Raw genomic sequence first — 22,314 nt, 5'->3', positions numbered from 1 at the left:
CACAGAAAGCCTATACGTGTAGTTCTAAACTTAAATCAATCACAAAATAATGTCATGAAAAGTTTGAACAATGTATTTTATCTGATTTTTTAATTGAGAAGAAACAATGTATTACAGATGCAAATGAACTTGTGTATCAGGAATGAAGTCATCCCTCTTCCGGAAAAACATCTGTCAGCATCACGTGTGAGGAGCGCAAACCTGCGTTCCTATTGGTCCAGAACGGAAAAGGGGCCCCGGTCTTTCCCTTCATTTCATCCGAACGCTGTCGGACATTGTTGTTGTCATGAAACAGAATCATAGTGTATGTTTTCTCCAAAGAATAACGAGCCGGCGAATATCATTGGAATTCAATCCGTATTGTCTCTAAATCGACTACCGAGATATGTCTGTGAAACGGGTGACATATGTAATGAATGGGGAAGTGTCGAGGCGTTACTTTACTTTAACAAGTTAACCGTAATCTGGTTACGGGGTTGACTGAGGCAAGGACACTGGTTGAGGTGTTAGGTGCCTGAATATATATAGAATTTTTTTTTCTCTCTTTTATAACAGTCAGCTTGATCGTAAGGAAACTGGCACCGTGTGATCAGATGGACACGGACATGTTGGGGAATAACGATCTGTACTCACACAAGTAGGACCTAATATTTGTTTTCAATGTGGAATTCTATTTTTGCTTGTTGAGTATTCAGATAACATATTTGATCGTATTTAGGCGAACATATTAGGTAATCAAAATATATTCCAACAACAATTGGACTATAATTAGAATAGATATATTTTTCAGAAAATAACCTAATATTCTCGAAACAATCATGTCAGACTATACACAGAGGTCTCTGCCTTTTTGTCAGCGGCTGAGTTACGCTGTGGGACACTTTCTGAACGATCTGTGTGCGTCTATGTGGTTCACCTACCTGCTGGTGTACTACCACTCCGTGCTGGGCTTTCAGAACACCTATGCAGGTGTGTTACTGCTGGTGGGGCAGATAGCGGACGGGGTCTGCACACCCCTTATCGGCTACGAGTCGGACCGGACGCCGGGGTGTGGGACATACGGCAAGAGGAAGACATGGCATTTAGTGGGTGAGTGAATACCTGTTTCATATAGGTGCATTGGTTGATTGCTACACTGTAATTATGATACAATTATGAATTAGTCAAATTATGTACTTTTTGGATCTTACAATTGCCAATGTATGTATTCCGTACCATTCTAGGCCCACAATAAAAGCACAAGAAAGGCTATTATGTTACCTTGCCAATAACATGTGTTGAACTGAACACTTGTAGTCTTGTGACCAAACTTTAAGCTGAGTCATTCATAAGGAAGTGAGTAAACAACACAGGCCACATGCCTGCGTCCAGGTGCTGCCAGACCGTTCCTTGGTAGTTTGTGCAATTCAGGTTACCAGACAGCTATGTGCTATGAGGTTACCAGACAGCTATGTGCTATCAGGTTACCAGACAGCTATGTGCTATGAGGTTACCAGACAGCTATGTGCTATCAGGTTACCAGACAGCTATGTGCTATCAGGTTACCAGACAGCTATGTGCTATCAGGTTACCAGACAGCTATGTGCTATCAGGTTACCAGACAGCTATGTGCTATCAGGTTACCAGACAGCTATGTGCTATGAGGTTACCAGACAGCTATGTGCTATGAGGTTACCAGACAGCTATGTGCTATGAGGTTACCAGACAGCTATGTGCTATGAGGTTACCAGAGCTATGTGCTATCAGGTTACCAGACAGCTATGTGCTATCAGGTTACCAGACAGCTATGTGCTATCAGGTTACCAGACAGCTATGTGCTATGTGAGGTTACCAGACAGCTATGTGCTATGAGGTTACCAGACAGCTATGTGCTATGAGGTTACCAGACAGCTATGTGCTATGAGGTTACCAGACAGCTATGTGCTATGAGGTTACCAGACAGCTATGTGCTATGAGGTTACCAGACAGCTATGTGCTATGAGGTTACCAGACAGCTATGTGCTATGAGGTTACCAGACAGCTATGTGCTATCAGGTTACCAGACAGGTTACCAGACAGCTATGTGCTATCAGGTTACCAGACAGCTATGTGCTATCAGGTTACCAGACAGCTATGTGCTATCAGGTTACCAGACAGCTATGTGCTATCAGGTTACCAGACAGCTATGTGCTATGAGGTTACCAGACAGCTATGTGCTATCAGGTTACCAGACAGCTATGTGCTATGAGGTTACCAGACAGCTATGTGCTATCAGGTTACCAGACAGCTATGTGCTATGAGGTTACCAGACAGCTATGTGCTATCAGGTTACCAGACAGCTATGTGCTATCAGGTTACCAGACAGCTATGTGCTATCAGGTTACCAGACAGCTATGTGCTATCAGGTTACCAGACAGCTATGTGCTATCAGGTTACCAGACAGCTATGTGCTATCAGGTTACCAGACAGCAGACAGCTATGTGCTATGAGGTTACCAGACAGCTATGTGCTATCAGGTTACCAGACAGCAGACAGCTATGTGCTATGAGGTTACCAGACAGCTATGTGCTATGAGGTTACCAGACAGCTATGTGCTATCAGGTTACCAGACCGCTATGTGCTATCAGGTTACCAGACCGCTATGTGCTATCAGGTTACCAGACAGCTATGTGCTATGAGGTTACCAGACAGCTATGTGCTATCAGGTTACCAGACAGCTATGTGCTATGAGGTTACCAGACAGCTATGTGCTATCAGGTTACCAGACAGCTATGTGCTATCAGGTTACCAGACAGCTATGTGCTATGAGGTTACCAGACAGCTATGTGCTATCAGGTTACCAGACAGCTATGTGCTATCAGGTTACCAGACAGCTATGTGCTATCAGGTTACCAGACAGCTATGTGCTATGAGGTTACCAGACAGCTATGTGCTATGAGGTTACCAGACAGCTATGTGCTATGAGGTTACCAGACAGCTATGTGCTATGAGGTTACCAGACAGCTATGTGCTATGAGGTTACCAGACAGCTATGTGCTATGAGGTTACCAGACAGCTATGTGCTATGAGGTTACCAGACAGCTATGTGTTATCAGGTTACCAGACAGCAGACAGCTATGTGCTATCAGGTTACCAGACCGCTATGTGCTATCAGGTTACCAGACCGCTATGTGCTATCAGGTTACCAGACAGCTATGTGCTATCAGGTTCAGGTGAGGTTACCAGACAGCTATGTGCTATCAGGTTACCAGACAGCTATGTGCTATCAGGTTACCAGACAGCTATGTGCTATCAGGTTACCAGACAGCTATGTGCTATCAGGTTACCAGACAGCAGACAGCTATGTGCTATGAGGTTACCAGACAGCTATGTGCTATGAGGTTACCAGACAGCTATGTGCTATCAGGTTACCAGACAGCTATGTGCTATCAGGTTACCAGACAGCTATGTGCTATCAGGTTACCAGACAGCAGACAGCTATGTGCTATGAGGTTACCAGACAGCTATGTGCTATCAGGTTACCAGACCGCTATGTGCTATCAGGTTACCAGACCGCTATGTGCTATCAGGTTACCAGACAGCTATGTGCTATGAGGTTACCAGACAGCTATGTGCTATCAGGTTACCAGACAGCTATGTGCTATCAGGTTACCAGACCGCTATGTGCTATCAGGTTACCAGACAGCTATGTGCTATCAGGTTACCAGACAGCTATGTGCTATGAGGTTACCAGACAGCAGACAGCTATGTGCTATGAGGTTACCAGACAGCAGACAGCTATGTGCTATGAGGTTACCAGACACCAGACCGCTATGTGCTATCAGGTTACCAGACCGCTATGTGCTATCAGGTTACCAGACCGCTATGTGCTATCAGGTTACCAGACAGCTATGTGCTATCAGGTTACCAGACAGCTATGTGCTATCAGGTTACCAGACAGCTATGTGCTATCAGGTTACCAGACAGCTATGTGCTATCAGGTTACCAGACAGCTATGTGCTATCAGGTTACCAGACCGCTATGTGCTATCAGGTTACCAGACCGCTATGTGCTATCAGGTGGTTGAAGAAGCTCAGAGCTAGACAGGTCACCCTACTTGGGATCAGTGGGCTGTGATGATCAGGCCTGCTCCTGCATGAGACCCACTGGGTGTGCAGGCTTTTGTTCTAGCCCAGCACTAACACAGCTGCTAAAACAAATCATCAAGCCCTAGATTAGTTGAATCAGGTGTGTCAGTGCTGGGCTGGGATATACGCCTCCACATCAATGTTTGCACAACGCCTTCGCTCTCCCTCCAGGGATGAGCAATATGCTTATCTCCTTCATGTTCTTTCCTTTTCCTCATTCCCCTTCCTGTGTCTGGGCTGTGACCTCATTCCCCTTCCTGTGCCTGGGCTGTGACCTCATTCCCCTTCCTATGTCTGGGCTGTGACCTCATTCCCCTTCCTGTGTCTGGGCTGTGACCTCATTCCCCTTCCTGTGTCTGGGCTGTGACCTCATTCCCCTTCCTGTGCCTGGGCTGTGACCTCATTCCCCTTCCTGTGCCTGGGCTGTGACCTCATTCCCCTTCCTATGTCTGGGCTGTGACCTCATTCCCCTTCCTGTGTCTGGGCTGTGACCTCATTCCCCTTCCTGTGCCTGGGCTGTGACCTCATTCCCCTTCCTATGTCTGGGCTGTGACCTCATTCCCCTTCCTGTGTCTGGGCTGTGACCTCATTCCCCTTCCTGTGTCTGGGCTGTGACCTCATTCCCCTTCCTGCGCCTGGGCTGTGACCTCATTCCCCTTCCTGCGCCTGGGCTGTGACCTCATTCCCCTTCCTGCGCCTGGGCTGTGACCTCATTCCCCTTCCTGTGCCTGGGCTGTGACCTCATTCCCCTTCCTGCGCCTGGGCTGTGACCTCATTCCCCTTCCTGCGCCTGGGCTGTGACCTCATTCCCCTTCCTGCGCCTGGGCTGTGACCTCATTCCCCTTCCTGTGCCTGGGCTGTGACCTCATTCCCCTTCCTATGTCTGGGCTGTGACCTCATTCCACTTCCTGTGTCTGGGCTGTGACCTCATTCCCCTTCCTGCGCCTGGGCTGTGACCTCATTCCCCTTCCTGTGCCTGGGCTGTGACCTCATTCCCCTTCCTGCGCCTGGGCTGTGACCTCATTCCCCTTCCTGTGCCTGGGCTGTGACCTCATTCCCCTTCCTGCGCCTGGGCTGTGACCTCATTCCCCTTCCTGCGCCTGGGCTGTGACCTCATTCCCCTTCCTGCGCCTGGGCTGTGACCTCATTCCCCTTCCTGTGCCTGGGCTGTGACCTCATTCCCCTTCCTGTGCCTGGGCTGTGACCTCATTCCCCTTCCTGTGCCTGGGCTGTGACCTCATTCGGGCTGTGACCTCATTCCCCTTCCTGTGTCTGGGCTGTGACCTCATTCCCCTTCCTGTGCCTGGGCTGTGACCTCATTCCCCTTCCTGTGCCTGGGCTGTGACCTCATTCCCCTTCCTGTGCCTGGGCTGTGACCTCATTCCCCTTCCTGTGCCTGGCCTGTGACCTCATTCCCCTTCCTGTGCCTGGGCTGTGACCTCATTCCCCTTCCTGTGCCTGGCCTGTGAACTCATTCCCCTTCCTGTGCCTGGCCTGTGAACTCATTCCCCTTCCTGTGCCTGGGCTGTGACCTCATTCCCCTTCCTGTGTCTGGGCTGTGACCTCATTCCCCTTCCTGTGTCTGGGCTGTGACCTCATTCCCCTTCCTGTGCCTGGGCTGTGATCTCATTCCCCTTCCTGTGCCTGGGCTGTGACCTCATTCCCCTTCCTGTGCCTGGGCTGTGATCTCATTCCCCTTTGTGCGGGCTGTGTTATGTCTTCATAGAGCTAACCTCGCTCCCCTCTTTATTTATTGGATTCGGTTCGGAGTAAGAATAAGCTTTATTGTCATGAATGACAGGGCTACTGTTGGTAAAGTGAAGTGATATACACACACGTCAACAGTAACATCCCCTCCCCCTCTCCAGGTACGGTCAGTGTGCTGATGTCCTTTGCATTCATCTTTAATCAGTGTCTGGGGTGTGACCAGTACACCTCTCAATGGGTCAGCCTGACGTACTTCATCCCATTCATCATCATCTTCCAATTCGGCTGGGCTGCCACGCAGATCTCACACCTGTCACTCATCCCTGAGCTGGTGTCCTGCGAACACGCCAAGGTGGAGCTCACTGCTTACAGGTAAATAACAACCAGGATGGAGCTCACTGTTTACAGGTAAATAACAACCAGGATGGAGCTCACTGCTTACAGGTGAATAACAACCAGGATGGAGCTCACTGCTTACAGGTAAATACCAACCAGGATGGAGCTCACTGCTTACAGGTAAACAACAACCAGGATGGAGCTCACTGTTTACAGGTAAACAACAACCAGGATGGAGCTCACTGTTTACAGGTGAATAACAACCAGGATGGAGCTCACTGTTTACAGGTAAACAACAACCAGGATGGAGCTCACTGCTTACAGGTAAACAACAACCAGGATGGAGCTCACTGTTTACAGGTAAACAACAACCAGGATGGAGCTCACTGCTTACAGGTAAACAACAACCAGGATGGAGCTCACTGTTTACAGGTGAATAACAACCAGGATGGAGCTCACTGCTTACAGGTAAACAACAACCAGGATGGAGCTCACTGTTTACAGGTGAATAACAACCAGGATGGAGCTAGGGGATAATGTTTGGTTTGTTAAAGGGGATACGCTGTGTGTAACATACGTTTTTAAGGTTTACTTGGCTACTTCAGTCATCTCTCTCTCCATGCCGCTTTCCACACAGACCTAGCCCCGCCCTAGCCCCGCCCCCTGTCACTCAAGGAGCACGTGTTGTTCCTGGACCATGAGACACATTCAGTCTGCATGGTCAATCAAATTTGATAAAATCACATTTAAATTTGTCACGTGCCGAATACAACAGGTGTAGACCTTACAGTGAAATGCTTACTTACAAGCCCTTAATCAACAATGCGGTTTTAAGAAAATAGAGTTAAAATATTTGCGAAATAAAATGTTGAAAAAAAAGAGAATTAACACAATAACAATAACGAGGATATATACAGGGGGTACCGGTACAGAGTCAGTGTGCAGGGGGTACAGGTTAGAGGTGATTTGTACATGTAAGTAGGGGTAAAGCGACCATGCATAGATAAACAGCGAGTAGCAGCAGTGTAAAAACAAAGGGGGGCTGTGTCGATGCAAATAGTCCGGTGGCCATTTGATTAGTTGCTCTGCAGTCTTATGACTTGGGGGGTAGAAGCTGTTAAGGAGCCTTTTGGTCCTAGACTTGGTGCTCCGACCTCTTGCCGTGTGGTAGCAGAGAGAACAGTCTATGACTAGGGTGACTAGAGTCTTTCTTTGACAATTTTTGTGCCTTCCTCTGACACCACCTAGTATAGAGGTCCTGGATGGCAGGAAGCTTGGCCACAGTGATGTACTGGGCTGTACACTGTTAGGGTTTGTTTCCTGTTCCTTGTCAATCATCATTGGTGAATTTAGCATTATGACTATCTTTAATTAAATCATTAAAAAACCTCTGTCAATTTCTGTCTGCAATTGCATTAATAATCAGGAACAGAGCACGCATGTTTCCGAGTAAGTTCTGCAAAATAGAAGTTGCTTTTATTAAACCTGAAGTCCAGCCTTAGTGATGTCACTGCCTACATCATTACCTTCTACTCATGAGACCAAAACCATGCTTACACAGCTATATAATCAAGGTTTTTAGTGTTATCTAAATACTTAGCAGTAAATAATGTCCAAGTTGATTTATAGTGGGATGTCTGACTGGTCCCTTATCTCTTACTGAGTTCTGTCTCTACAGTCACATTTCTCAGACCGTTTCTTTTAGAAGAGGCAGAAAGACCAGAAAAGTACTGTGGAACAATATTAAACCTCATACTGTATATATATTGTTACTCTGTAGTCCAGGACCCTATAAATGTAGTGAGGGAGGGGTCTTATAACCCTTCCCCTTCTATTAATACAACATAAGAATAATCAATTATTCTAATACATCAAACATTTGGTCCAGCCCCTATCATGACCCCTAGGTGAACCTCTAACAACGCACAACCCTCTGTAGCGCCGTACGGTCAGCTGCTGAGCAGTTGCCGTACCAGGCAGTGATGCAACCGGTCAGGAAGCTCTCGTTGGTGCAGCTGTAATAACTTCTTGAGGATCTTGGGTCCCATGACAAATCTTTTCAGTCTTCTGAGGGGGAAAAGGTGTTCCCTCATCACGACTTACTTGGTGTGTTTGGGACCATGATAGTTTGTTGATGTGAACAGCAAGGAACTTCAAACTCTCGACCCGCTCCACGCCAGCCCCATCGATGTTAAATAGTGCTCTCATGTTTGCCTCGAAGCGAGGATAAAAGGCATTTAGCCGGTTCGGGAATAGCACATGAACACACACAAGACATGGCAAAATGTGTAGAATTGCAGGAAATGATCTTTTTAAAATGGCAAAATATTGTCTCTTGTTCTGCTCTCCCAGGTACGCGTTTACAGTGATGGCCAATATAACGGTGTACGCTGTGGCCTATCTGCTGTTCCACTTCCAGACCGGATCAGACGAGGACCCCTCTCTCACCGAGACCCTGGGGCCCATAGATGTCCCTATATTCAGGGTGAGCAGAGCCATTACCCCATAGATGTCCCTATATTCAGAGCCATACATTACCTCATAGATATCCCTATATTCAGAGCCATACATTACCTCATAGATATCCCTATATTCAGAGCCATACATTACCTCATAGATATCCCTATATTCAGAGCCATACATTACCTCTTAGATATCCCTATATTCAGAGCCATACATTACCTCATAGATATCCCTATATTCAGAGCCATACATTACCTCATAGATATCCCTATATTCAGAGCCATACATTACCTCATAGATATCCCTATATTCAGAGCCATACATTACCTCATAGATATCCCTATATTCAGAGCCATACATTACCTCTTAGATATCCCTATATTCAGGGTGAGTAGAGCCATGCATTACCTCATAGATATCCCTATATTCAGAGCCATACATTACCTCTTAGATATTCCTATATTCAGGGTGAGTAGAGCCATACATTACCTCTTAGATATCCCTATATTCAGGGTGAGTAGAGCCATGCATTACCTCATAGATATCCCTATATTCAGAGCCATACATTACCTCTTAGATATCCCTATATTCAGGGTGAACAGAGCCATACATTACCTCATAGATATCCCTATATTCAGGGTGAGTAGAGCCATACATTACCTCATAGATATCCCTATATTCAGGGTGAACAGAGCCATACATTACCCCATAGATATCCCTATATTCAGGGTGAACAGAGCCATACATTACCTCATAGATATCCCTATATTCAGGGTGAACAGAGCCATACATTACCTCATAGATATCCCTATATTCAGGGTGAACATTACCCCATAGATGAGTAGATCAGGGTTGGCCTCAGATTGTCTATTGTTTCCTGTATAGTTCATGCAAAATCATGATACAATTTTATCTTAAACTTTTTTTTAAAGAATGTGCTTATAACCACAACCATTCACAACTCATTATCTAGATGATGATGTTATCTTCTTCCTCATGTTTGTCATAGGAAGTGCTTGTTGAAATGCACTGTAGGCTCATGCTAGACCTTCAGTATGTCATTTGAACAGTGTTATTATAAATAAATACATGTACACCAATAGTAGACAACTCCAGAGAGGAGATGAAGAGGAGATATTTACGTCTATCCTTCAGGGAGGAGATGAAGAGGAGATATTTACGTCTATCCTTCAGGGAGGAGATGAAGAGGAGATATTTACGTCTATCCTGCAGGGAGGAGATGAAGAGGAGATATTTACGTCTATCCTTCAGGGAGGAGATGAAGAGGAGATATTTACGTCTATCCTTCAGGGAGGAGATGAAGAGGAGATATTTACGTCTATCCTTCAGGGAGGAGATGAAGAGGAGATATTTACGTCTATCCTTCAGGGAGGAGATGAAGAGAGATAGATCAGGGAGGAGATGAAGAGGAGATATTTACGTCTATCCTTCAGGGAGGAGATGAAGAGGAGATATTTACGTCTATCCTTCAGGGAGGAGATGAAGAGGAGATATTTACGTCTATCCTTCAGGGAGGAGATGAAGAGGAGATATTTACGTCTATCCATTTGTACTTTTCATTCTCTATTTATTTTTTCTTTCAGAACCTGAGCCTCATCGTGCTGGGTATCGGTGCTCTTTTCTCTGTCCTCTTTCACCTGGGCACACGGGAAGAGAAGGGGGGATCAGGGGAAGAGAAGAGGGAAGAGGAGGATGATGAAGAAGAAGAAAAGGAGAGCGCCGGCCCCTTATCCCTCGCCCTCAGGCTGTCGCCCCTGTCAAGTCGCTGCTGAGGTGGAAATGCTGGCTGAAACAGCCTGCCTTTTACCAGGTAACACTGAAACACTCCTGTCATTTACCAGGTAACACTGAAACACTCCTGTCATTTACCAGGTAACACTGAAACACACCTGCCTTTTACCAGGTAAATCAAATCAAATCAAATCAAATTTATTTATATAGCCCTTCGTACATCAGCTGATATCTCAAAGTGCTGTACAGAAACCCAGCCTAAAACCCCAAACAGCAAACAATGCAGGTGTAAAAGCACGGTGGCTAGGAAAAACTCCCTAGAAAGGCCAAAACCTAGGAAGAAACCTAGAGAGGAACCGGGCTATGTGGGGTGGCCAGTCCTCTTCTGGCTGTGCCGGGTAGAGATTATAACAGAACATGACCAAGATGTTCAAATGTTCATAAATGACCAGCATGGTCAAATAATAATAAGGCAGAACAGTTGAAACTGGAGCAGCAGCACAGTCAGGTGGACTGGGGACAGCAAGGAGCCATCATGTCAGGTAGTCCTGGGGCACGGTCCTAGGGCTCAGGTCCTCCGAGAGAGAGAAAGAAAGAGAGAATTAGAGAGAGCATATGTGGGGTGGCCAGTCCTCTTCTGGCTGTGCCGGGTGGAGATTATAACAGAACGTGGCCAAGATGTTCAAATGTTCATAAATGACCAGCATGGTTGAATAATAGTAAGGCAGAACAGTTGAAACTGGAGCAGGAGCATGGCCAGGTGGACTGGGGACAGCAAGGAGTCCTCATGTCAGGTAGTCCTGGGACATGGTCCTAGGGCCCAGGCCAGTTGAAACTGGAGCAGCAGCATGGCCAGGTGGACTGGGGACAGCAAGGAGTCATCATGTCAGGTAGTCCTGGGGCATGGTTCTAGGGCTCAGGTCCTCCGAGAGAGAGAAAGAAAGAGAGAAGGAGAGAATTAGAGAACGCACACTTAGATTTACACAGGACACCGAATAGGACAGGAGAAGTACTCCAGATAAACAAACTGACCCTAGCCCCCCGACACATAAACTACTGCAGCATAAATACTGGAGGCTGAGACAGGAGGGGTCAGGAGACACTGTGGCCCCATCCGAGGACACCCCGGACAGGGCCAAACAGGAAGGATATAACCCCACCCACTTTGCCAAAGCACAGCCCCCACACCACTAGAGGGAAATCTTCAACCACCAACTTACCATCCTGAGACAAGGCCGAGTATAGCCCACAAAGATCTCCGACACGGTACAACCCAAGGGGGGGGAGGAAACCCAGACAGGCCGACCACAACAGTGAATCAACCCCCCAGGTGACGCATCCCCCCCAGGGACGGCACGAGAGAGCCCCAGCAAGCCAGTGACTCAGCCCCGTAACAGGGTTAGAGGCAGAGAATCCCAGTGGAAAAAGGGGAACCGGCCAGGCAGAGACAGCAAGGGCGGTTCGTTGCTCCAGAGCCTTTCCGTTCACCTTCCCACTCCTGGGCCAGACTACACTCAATCATATGACCCACTGAAGAGATGAGTCTTCAGTAAAGACTTAAAGGTTGAGACCGAGTTTGCGTCTCTGACATGGGTAGGCAGACCGTTCCATAAAAATGGAGCTCTATAGGAGAAAGCCCTGCCTCCAGCTGTTTGCTTAGAAATTCTAGGGACAATTAGGAGGCCTGCGTCTTGTGACCGTAGCGTACGTGTAGGTATGTACGGCAGGACCAAATCAGAGAGGTAGGTAGGAGCAAGCCCATGTAATGCTTTGTAGGTTAGCAGTAAAACCTTGAAATCAGCCCTTGCTTTGACAGGAAGCCAGTGTAGAGAGGCTAGCACTGGAGTAATATGATCAAATTTTTTGGTTCTAGTCAGGATTCTAGCAGCCGTATTTAGCACTAACTGAAGTTTATTTAGTGCTTTATCCGGGTAGCCGGAAAATAGAGCATTGCAGTAGTCTAACCTAGAAGTGACAAAAGCATGGATTAATTTTTCTGCATCATTTTTGGACAGAAAGTTTCTGATTTTTGCAATGTTACGTAGATGGAAAAAAGCTGTCCTCGAAATGGTCTTGATATGTTCTTCAAAAGAGAGATCAGGGTCCAGAGTAACGCCGAGGTCCTTCACAGTTTTATTTGAGACGACTGTACAACCATTAAGATTAATTGTCAGATTCAACAGAAGATCTCTTTGTTTCTTGGGACCTAGAACAAGCATCTCTGTTTTGTCCGAGTTTAATAGTAGAAAGTTTGCAGCCATCCACTTCCTTATGTCTGAAACACATGCTTCTAGCGAGGGCAATTTTGGTGCTTCACCATGTTTCATTGAAATGTACAGCTGTGTGTCATCCGCATAGCAGTGAAAGTTTACATTATGTTTTCAAATAACATCCCCAAGAGGTAAAATATATAGTGAAAACAATAGTGGTCCTAAAACAGAACCTTGAGGAACACCGAAATGTACAGTTGATTTGTCAGAGGACAAACCATTCACAGAGACAAACTGATATCTTTCCGACAGATAAGACCTAAACCAGGCCAGAACATGTCCGTGTAGACCAATTTGGGTTTCCAATCTCTCCAAAAGAATGTGGTGATCGATGGTATCAAAAGCAGCACTAAGGTCTAGGAGCACTGAAACACGCCTGTCATTTACCAGGTAACACTGAAACACACCTGCCATTTACCAGGTAACACTGAAACACTCCTGCCATTTACCAGGTAACACTGAAACACTCCTGCCATTTACCAGGTAACACTGAAACACTCCTGCCATTTACCAGGTAACACTAAAACACTCCTGCCATTTACCAGGTAACACTGAAACACTCCTGCCATTTACCAGGTAACACTGAAACACTCCTGCCATTTACCAGGTAACACTGAAACACACCTGCCATTTACCAGGTAACACTGACACACTCCTGCCATTTTGAAATCGAGAGATTTTAAGTCCGATTCAACAGCATTTTGATCTGATACTCAGCATCCGTTCTGGATTCGATGCTCAGTGTATTTCCAATCAGGGTTGTTTTGTTTCAATCTCAGGCAGTAGGATTGCTCTACTTAAAGCTTTTTGTGTATATACATATGACAAATAAACTGAATATATTTTTGTTGACATTTTGCAAAACAACACTGCTTTTTCTGTTTTCAGCCCATGTTAATAGTGGTGTTTTCAGCCCATGTTAATAGTGGTGTTTTCAGCCCATGTTAATAGTGGTGTTTTCAGCCCATGTTAATAGTGGTGTTTTCAGCCCATGTTAATAGTGGTGTTTTCAGCCCATGTTAATAGTGGTGTTTTCAGCCCATGTTAATCGTTCCTGTATTTTCCTTCTGTCCTGTCCAGGTAGCGTTTCTCTACATGTCCACCAGGCTGATAGTGAACGTGTCTCAGACGTACATCTCCATGTATCTTACCAACACTCTCATGTTGCCAAAGGTAACAACATCATGTATCTTACCAACACTCTCATGTTGCCAAAGGTAACAACATCATGTATCTTACCAACACTCTCATGCTGCCAAAGGTGACAACATCATGTATCTTACCAACACTCTCATGCTGCCAAAGGTAACACCACTATAGCGATAACGATACCTATAACTATACCGATCACTTTAATTATACCGACACCTGTAACTATACCGATAACTATTATTTAATTTGACCTTTATTTATACAGGTTTTCTCATTGAGATAACATCTCTTTTCCAAGAGAGACCTGGTCCAATAGCAGCAGGTTTTCTCATTGAGATAACATCTCTTTTCCAAGAGAGACCTGGTCCAATAGCAGCAGGTTTTCTCATTGAGATAACATCTCTTTTCCAAGAGAGACCTGGTCCAATAGCAGCAGGTTTTCTCATTGAGATAACATCTCTTTTCCAAGAGAGACCTGGTCCAATAGCAGCAGGTTTTCTCATTGAGATAACATCTCTTTTCCAAGAGAGACCTGGTCCAATAGCAGCAGGTTTTCTCATTGAGATAACATCTCTTTTCCAAGAGAGACCTGGTCCAATAGCAGCAGGTTTTCTCATTGAGATAACATCTCTTTTCCAAGAGAGACCTGGTCCAATAGCAGCAGGTTTTCTCATTGAGATAACATCTCTTTTCTAAGAGAGACCTGGTCCAATAGCAGCAGGTTTTCTCATTGAGATAACATCTCTTTTCCAAGAGAGACCTGGTCCAATAGCAGTTTTCTCAGGTTTTCTCATTGAGATAACATCTCTTTTCCAAGAGAGACCTGGTCCAATAGCAGCAGGTTTTCTCATTGAGATAACATCTCTTTTCCAAGAGAGACCTGGTCCAATAGCAGCAGGTTTTCTCATTGAGATAACATCTCTTTTCCAAGAGAGACCTGGTCCAATAGCAGCAGGTTTTCTCATTGAGATAACATCTCTTTTCCAAGAGAGACCTGGTCCAATAGCAGCAGGTTTTCTCATTGAGATAACATCTCTTTTCTAAGAGAGACCTGGTCCAATAGCAGCAGGTTTTCTCATTGAGATAACATCTCTTTTCTAAGAGAGACCTGGTCCAATAGCAGCAGGTTTTCTCATTGAGATAACATCTCTTTTCCAAGAGAGACCTGGTCCAATAGCAGCAGGTTTTCTCATTGAGATAACATCTCTTTTCCAAGAGAGACCTGGTCCAATAGCAGCAGGTTTTCTCATTGAGATAACATCTCTTTTCCAAGAGAGACCTGGTCCAATAGCAGCAGGTTTTCTCATTGAGATAACATCTCTTTTCCAAGAGACCTGGTCCAATAGCAGCAGGTTTTCTCATTGAGATAACATCTCTTTTCCAAGAGAGACCTGGTCCAATAGCAGCAGGTTTTCTCATTGAGATAACATCTCTTTTCCAAGAGAGACCTGGTCCAATAGCAGCAGGTTTTCTCATTGAGATAACATCTCTTTTCAAGAGAGACCTGGTCCAATAGCAGCAGGTTTTCTCATTGAGATAACATCTCTTTTCCAAGAGAGACCTGGTCCAATAGCAGCAGGTTTTCTCATTGAGATAACATCTCTTTTCCAAGAGAGACCTGGTCCAATAGCAGCAGGTTTTCTCATTGAGATAACATCTCTTTTCCAAGAGAGACCTGGTCCAATAGCAGCAGGTTTTCTCATTGAGATAACATCTCTTTTCCAAGAGAGACCTGGTCCAATAGCAGCAGGTTTTCTCATTGAGATAACATCTCTTTTCCATTGAGAGAGACCTGGTCCAATAGCAGCAGGTTTTCTCATTGAGATAACATCTCTTTTCCAAGAGAGACCTGGTCCAATAGCAGCAGGTTTTCTCATTGAGATAACATCTCTTTTCCAAGAGAGACCTGGTCCAATAGCAGCAGGTTTTCTCATTGAGATAACATCTCTTTTCCAAGAGAGACCTGGTCCAATAGCAGCAGGTTTTCTCATTGAGATAACATCTCTTTTCCAAGAGAGACCTGGTCCAATAGCAGCAGGTTTTCTCATTGAGATAACATCTCTTTTCCAAGAGAGACCTGGTCCAATAGCAGCAGGTTTTCTCATTGAGATAACATCTCTTTTCCAAGAGAGACCTGGTCCAATAGCAGCAGGTTTTCTCATTGAGATAACATCTCTTTTCCAAGAGAGACCTGGTCCAATAGCAGCAGGTTTTCTCATTGAGATAACATCTCTTTTCCAAGAGAGACCTGGTCCAATAGCAGCAGGTTTTCTCATTGAGATAACATCTCTTTTCCAATAGAGACCTGGTCCAATAGCAGCAGGTTTTCTCATTGAGATAACATCTCTTTTCCAATAGAGACCTGGTCCAATAGCAGCAGGGAGAACAACGTTTCAGACAAAACAACTTACGTACACTAACACAACATTAAACAAAACTATAAACACACATACAGTACAACAAAAACATTTTATGTTTAAAAACACAAACATCTTGACTAAAAACAGCTGACCTAAAGACAATTACACTCTTCTATGATATATACATCGATCAAGTGTTTAAACTCCAACAACGAAACTATATCATCACATTTTAAAATGTTCAGGAGAGAATTCCAGGACCACGGAGCTGAGTAACTAAAACTATTTCTACCATGACCTGTTGTAATTTTTGGTACAGTTAGAAGCAAATCAGAATGGGAACGTAATTGATATTTATTTACTGACCTGACTAAAAAAGAACTTCAGATGAAATGGCATTTTATCCAATATGGCCTTATAAATCAGTGCATACCAGTGTTTAAGCCTACGCGAGGTCAATGATGACCAGCCAACAGCGCTGTTGACATCACAATGATGTGTTAGACGTTTCTGATGTGTAATGAACCTGAGGGCTGTATGATACACTGAATCAAGGGCTCTCAGGGTCGTGGCTGAGGCCTGCATATATATAACATCACTACAATCTAAAACCGACAGTAATGTACATCGTACCAGCTCCTTCCTGACCTCAAAAGAAAAACAAGCCTTATGCCGTTAATAAAACCCTATTTTCAGCTTGAGCTTCCTTATCAAGTCCTCTACATGCACAGTGAAGCTCAGCTTGTCATCAACCCACACACCCAAATATTTTTTACTTTAACTTGCTCTATAGTATGTCCACCCGATGTAGCAATGGCATGATTAGTAACATGACTGGCATTTGGAAATACCATGCCTTTTGTTTTAACCGAATTTAGAATCAGCTTTAAATCATACAGATGTATGATATTAAATGCTCTTTTGGCATTTTCAAAAGCTAAGGATAAACTACTACCACTTGAATAAAGAACAGTATCATCTGCATAAAGACAAACACCCACAGTTTCAATAAGATCCCCAATGTTGTTGATATACAAAATGAACAACAGTGGGCCCAAAATAGAACCTTGTGGAACACCTGAGCACACCTCTATGGGCCCAGATTTACAATCATCTCAGTAAATCCACAACATTTTAACCTTTGCACTAACACAGCATGGTCCATGGTGTCAAAAGCCGTCGACAAATCAATAAAAACAATGTAGCTTCTTTATCAAGAGCACAGTGGATGTCATTTAAAACCTTCAATGTTGCTGAAACAGTGCTGTGGCCAGACCTAAAACCTGATTGCATTCCATTTAAGATGTTGTTTTCTTGGAAGTAAACCTTTAGCTTACTAACTAAGGACTCCGGTACCTTTGACAAGTACAGACAATTTTGATATGGGTTGATAGTTGTCAAGTAGCGAAGGATCTCCACCTTTCAGGAGAGGCAGTTCAAAAGCAGATATCCATAACTTGGGGATTTCCTGAACGTCAAGCGTGAGGTTAAAAATACATGTTAACCTCTCTGGGATATGTGGGATGGTAGCGTCCAACCTGTCAACAGCCAGTGAAACTGCAGGGCGCCAAATACAAACAACAGAAATCCCATAATTAAAATTCCTCAAACATACAAGTATTATCCACCATTTTAAAGATAAACTTGTTGTAAATCCAGCCACAGTGTCCGATTTCAAATAGGCTTTACGGAGAAAGCACACCAAACGCTTATGTTAGGTCAGCCAAGGAGAGCCCTCGCAAATGTCAGAAATGGCAATTAAATTCATCACTAACCTTTGATGATCTTCATCAGATGGCACTCCCAGGACTCAATGTTACATAATAAATGTGTGTTTTGTTCGATAAAGTTAATCTTTCTGTCCAAAAACCTTATTTGAAATTGGTGTGTTATGTTCAGAAATGCATTGTCTCAAACAAACATCCGGTAAAAGTGCAGAGAGCCACATCAAATTACAGAAATACTCATCATAAACATTGATAAAAGATACAAGTGTTATGCATGGAAATATAGATAAACTACTCCTTAATGCAACCGCTGTGTCAGATTTCAAAAAAGCTTTACGGCGAAAGCACACCTTGCGATTATGTTAGGTCACCGCCTAGCCACAGAAAAACATACAGGCATTTTCCAAAGAAGGAGAGGTGTCAGAAAAGTCAGAAATAGCTTTATAAATATTCACTTACCTTTGATGATCTTCATCAGAATGCACTCCCAGGAATCCCAGTTCCACAAATGTTTGTTTTGTTTCGATAAAGTCTATAATTTATGGCCAAATACCTCCTTTTTATTCACGTGTTTAGTTCACAAATCCAAATTCATTCTGCCGGACCTCTTACTCAATAAGCTCTCATTCTCTCCTCCTTCACAGTAGAAGCCTCAAACAAGGTTCTAAAGACTGTTGACATCTAGTGGAAGCCTTAGGAAGTGCAATATGACCCCATAGACACTGTATATTCAATAGGCAATGACTTGAAAAACTACAAACCTCAGATTTCCCACTTCCTGGTTGGATTGTTTCTCAGGTTTTTGCCGCCTGCCATATGAGTTCTGTTAAACTCACATACATCATTCAAACAGTTTTAGAAACTTCAGAGTGTTTTCTACCCACATCTACTAATTATATGCATATTCTAGCTTTTGGGCCTGAGTAGCAGGCAGTTTACTCTGGGAACCTTATTATCCAAGCTACTCAATACTGCCCCCCAGTCCCAAAGAAGTGTGGAGCAATGATGTCTGCAGCTAGGTGTAGGAGGCGGGGGTCTAGTTCATCAGGGCCAGGGTATTTTTTTAAATCAATTTCTTTCAGGAAAAAACTATACTTATAACTATACCAATAATTATACCGATACTTTAGCTATGCCTTTAACTATACCTATAATTATAACTATACCTGTACCTATAATTATAACTATACCTGTACCTATAATTATAACTATACCTGTACCTATAATTATAACTATACCTGTACCTATAATTATAACTATACCTGTAATTATAACTATACCTATAATTATAACTATACCTATAATTATAACTATACCTATAATTATAACTATACCTATAATTATAACTATACCTATAATTATAACTATACCTGTACCTATACCTATAATTATAACTATACCTATACCTATAATTATAACTATACCTGTACCTATACCTATAATTATAACTATACCTGTACCTATACCTATAATTATAACTATACCTGTACCTGTACCTATAATTATAACTATACCTATACCTATAATTATAACTATACCTGTACCTATACCTATAATTATAACTATACCTGTACCTATACCTATACCTATAATTATAACTATACCTGTACCTATACCTATAATTATAACTATACCTGTACCTGTACCTATAATTATAACTATACCTGTACCTACAATTATAACTATACCTGTACCTACAATTATAACTATACCTGTACCTATAATTATAACTATACCTGTACCTATAATTATAACTATACCTGTACCTATAATTATAACTATACCTATAATTATAACTATACCTGTACCTATACCTGTACCTATACCTATAACTATACCTATAATTATAACTATACCTATAATTATAACTATACCTATAATTATAACTATACCTATAATTATAACTATACCTATACCTACAATTATACCTACAATTATACCTATACCTACAATTATACCTATACCTACAATTATAACTATACCTATACCTACAATTATACCTACAATTATACCTATACCTACAATTATACCTATACCTACAATTATACCTATACCTACAATTATAACTATACCTATACCTACAATTATAACTATACCTATACCTACAATTATAACTATACCTGTACCTACAATTATAACTATACCTGTATCTGTTCTTGATATAGAACCAGGACCTTGGCTGTATCTGTTATTGATATAGAACCAGGACCTTGGCTGTATCTGTTATTGATATAGAACCAGGACCTTGGCTGTATCTGTTATTGATGTAGAACCAGGACCTTGGCTGTATCTGTTATTGATGTAGAACCAGGACCTTGGCTGTATCTGTTATTGATGTAGAACCAGGACCTTGGCTGTATCTGTTATTGATGTAGAACCAGGACCTTGGCTGTATCTGTTATTGATGTAGAACCAGGACCTTGGCTGTACCTGTTATTGATGTAGAACCAGGACCTTGGCTGTACCTGTTATTGATATAGAACCAGGACCTTGGCTGTACCTGTTAGGAAACTGTGTTACTTAGACGTTCTGTCCCCTGTTCCAGAAATACATTGCCACTATTCCCTTGGTGATGTACGTCAGTGGCTTCGCTTCCTCTTTCATCATGAAGTCTATCAGCAAACTCATCGGCAAATGTGTGAGTGTCTGTCTGGTCTATTTACGATCTGTTCAGTAGTTTGTCTCAAACTGTAATACACATAACACAGTAGATTTTATGGATTAGGTTTTCAGTACATCTCTGACATTACATTATTGAACTAATATTTGTGTCTTGCTGGTCTCTGATTGGTAGATGACCTACTTTGTGGGCCTGCTGCTGATCATGGCCTTCTCTTATTGGGTGTTGATAGACGACCAGATGGGTGACCGGATCTACGGGGCGTCCGTCCTTCTAGGGGTGGGGTCAGCTACCATCCTGGTGATGTCACTCTCCATGACCGCTGACCTCATCGGGGACCAGACGGTTGGTGTTAATAAAGTTACAGTCTTCAACTAGACCCTTAGTTACGGTCTTCAACTAGACCCGTAGTTACGGTCTTCAACTAGACCCTTAGTTACGGTCTTCAACTAGACCCTTAGTTACGGTCTTCAACTAGACCCTTAGTTACGGTCTTCAACTAGACCCGTAGTGTTACGGTCTTCAACTAGACCCGTAGTTACGGTCTTCAACTAGACCCGTAGTTACGGTCTTCAACTAGACCCGTAGTTACGGTCTTCAACTAGACCCGTAGTTACGGTCTTCAACTAGACCCGTAGTTACGGTCTTCAACTAGACCCGTAGTTACGGTCTTCAACTAGACCCGTAGTTACGGTCTTCAACTAGACCCGTAGTTACGGTCTTCAACTAGACCCGTAGTTACGGTCTTCAACTAGACCCGTAGTTACGGTCTTCAACTAGACCCGTAGTTACGGTCTTCAACTAGACCCTTAGTTACGGTCTTCAACTAGACCCTTAGTGTTACGGTCTTCAACTAGACCCGTAGTGTTACGGTCTTCAACTAGACCCGTAGTTACGGTCTTCAACTAGACCCGTAGTGTTACGGTCTTCAACTAGACCCGTAGTTACGGTCTTCAACTAGACCCGTAGTTACGGTCTTCAACTAGACCCGTAGTTACGGTCTTCAACTAGACCCGTAGTTACGGTCTTCAACTAGACCCGTAGTTACGGTCTTCAACTAGCAACTAGACCCGTAGTTACGGTCTTCAACTAGACCCGTAGTTACGGTCTTCAACTAGACCCGTAGTTACGGTCTTCAACTAGACCCGTAGTTACGGTCTTCAACTAGACCCGTAGTTACGGTCTTCAACTAGACCCGTAGCGATCGTCTTCAACTAGACTCTAGACCCTTAGTTATAGTATTTTTTTGTGGTCAGGAGAATCTTAGGGCCCGATGAGTTAATGTGTGAGACTGATGGAGTTTGTTTTCATGTTTGTGAAACTTTCCCTGTATTTCACAGCAAAGTGGAGCGTTTGTTTATGGGGCCATGAGCTTCACTGACAAGGTGGCCAACGGAGTAGCTGTTATGATGATACAGACTCTACACCCCTGCCAGTGAGTGTGTGTGTGTGTGTCTGCCTTAGTGTTGTGTGCAATACCCACGCTTCTCTACTTTTTCAATACTACAACATGAAAAACGGTTTGGTACTGAAATTTGTGTTAAGGTCAGTACTTCTTTCAAATGTGTCACGGATCAAATCAAATGTGTCTTTCAGCACAGCCAGCCCCTTATTATAGAGAACCGTGCCTGTTCTACTAACTCACTGCTAGCCTGGGAGTCTGGGCTGCATCATGTTAGCTCCACTAACTCACTGCTAGCCTGGGAGTCTGGACTGCATCATGTTAGCTCCACTGACTCACTGCTAGCCTGGGAGTCTGGGCTGCATCATGTTAGCTCCACTAACTCACTGCTAGCCTGGGAGTCTGGGCTGCATCATGTT

The 22,314-nt window shown here is 43.7% G+C and overlaps 1 protein-coding gene across 1 annotated transcript in view; it reads left to right on the top strand.

Moving 5' to 3' along the window:
- The first annotated feature begins 227 nt into the window (after window positions 1-227).
- Window positions 228-22,314, top strand: part of LOC124009243 (major facilitator superfamily domain-containing protein 12-like) — a 53,633-nt gene continuing 31,546 nt past the window's right edge. Inside the window, 9 exon segments of the mRNA XM_046320840.1 lie at window positions 228-1,089; window positions 5,975-6,185; window positions 8,502-8,634; window positions 10,217-10,339; window positions 10,342-10,443; window positions 13,715-13,807; window positions 20,419-20,511; window positions 20,668-20,838; window positions 21,834-21,928. Of these exon segments, the coding sequence (XP_046176796.1) occupies window positions 819-1,089; window positions 5,975-6,185; window positions 8,502-8,634; window positions 10,217-10,339; window positions 10,342-10,443; window positions 13,715-13,807; window positions 20,419-20,511; window positions 20,668-20,838; window positions 21,834-21,928 (1,292 nt within the window). The 5' untranslated portion in view covers window positions 228-818.

This window comes from Oncorhynchus gorbuscha, linkage group LG22 (genome assembly GCF_021184085.1).
Source record: "Oncorhynchus gorbuscha isolate QuinsamMale2020 ecotype Even-year linkage group LG22, OgorEven_v1.0, whole genome shotgun sequence".
Taxonomy (NCBI): Eukaryota; Metazoa; Chordata; class Actinopteri; order Salmoniformes; family Salmonidae; genus Oncorhynchus; species Oncorhynchus gorbuscha.
Note: the sequence above shows the minus strand (reverse complement) of the source record. Positions and strands in the feature narration are given on the sequence as shown.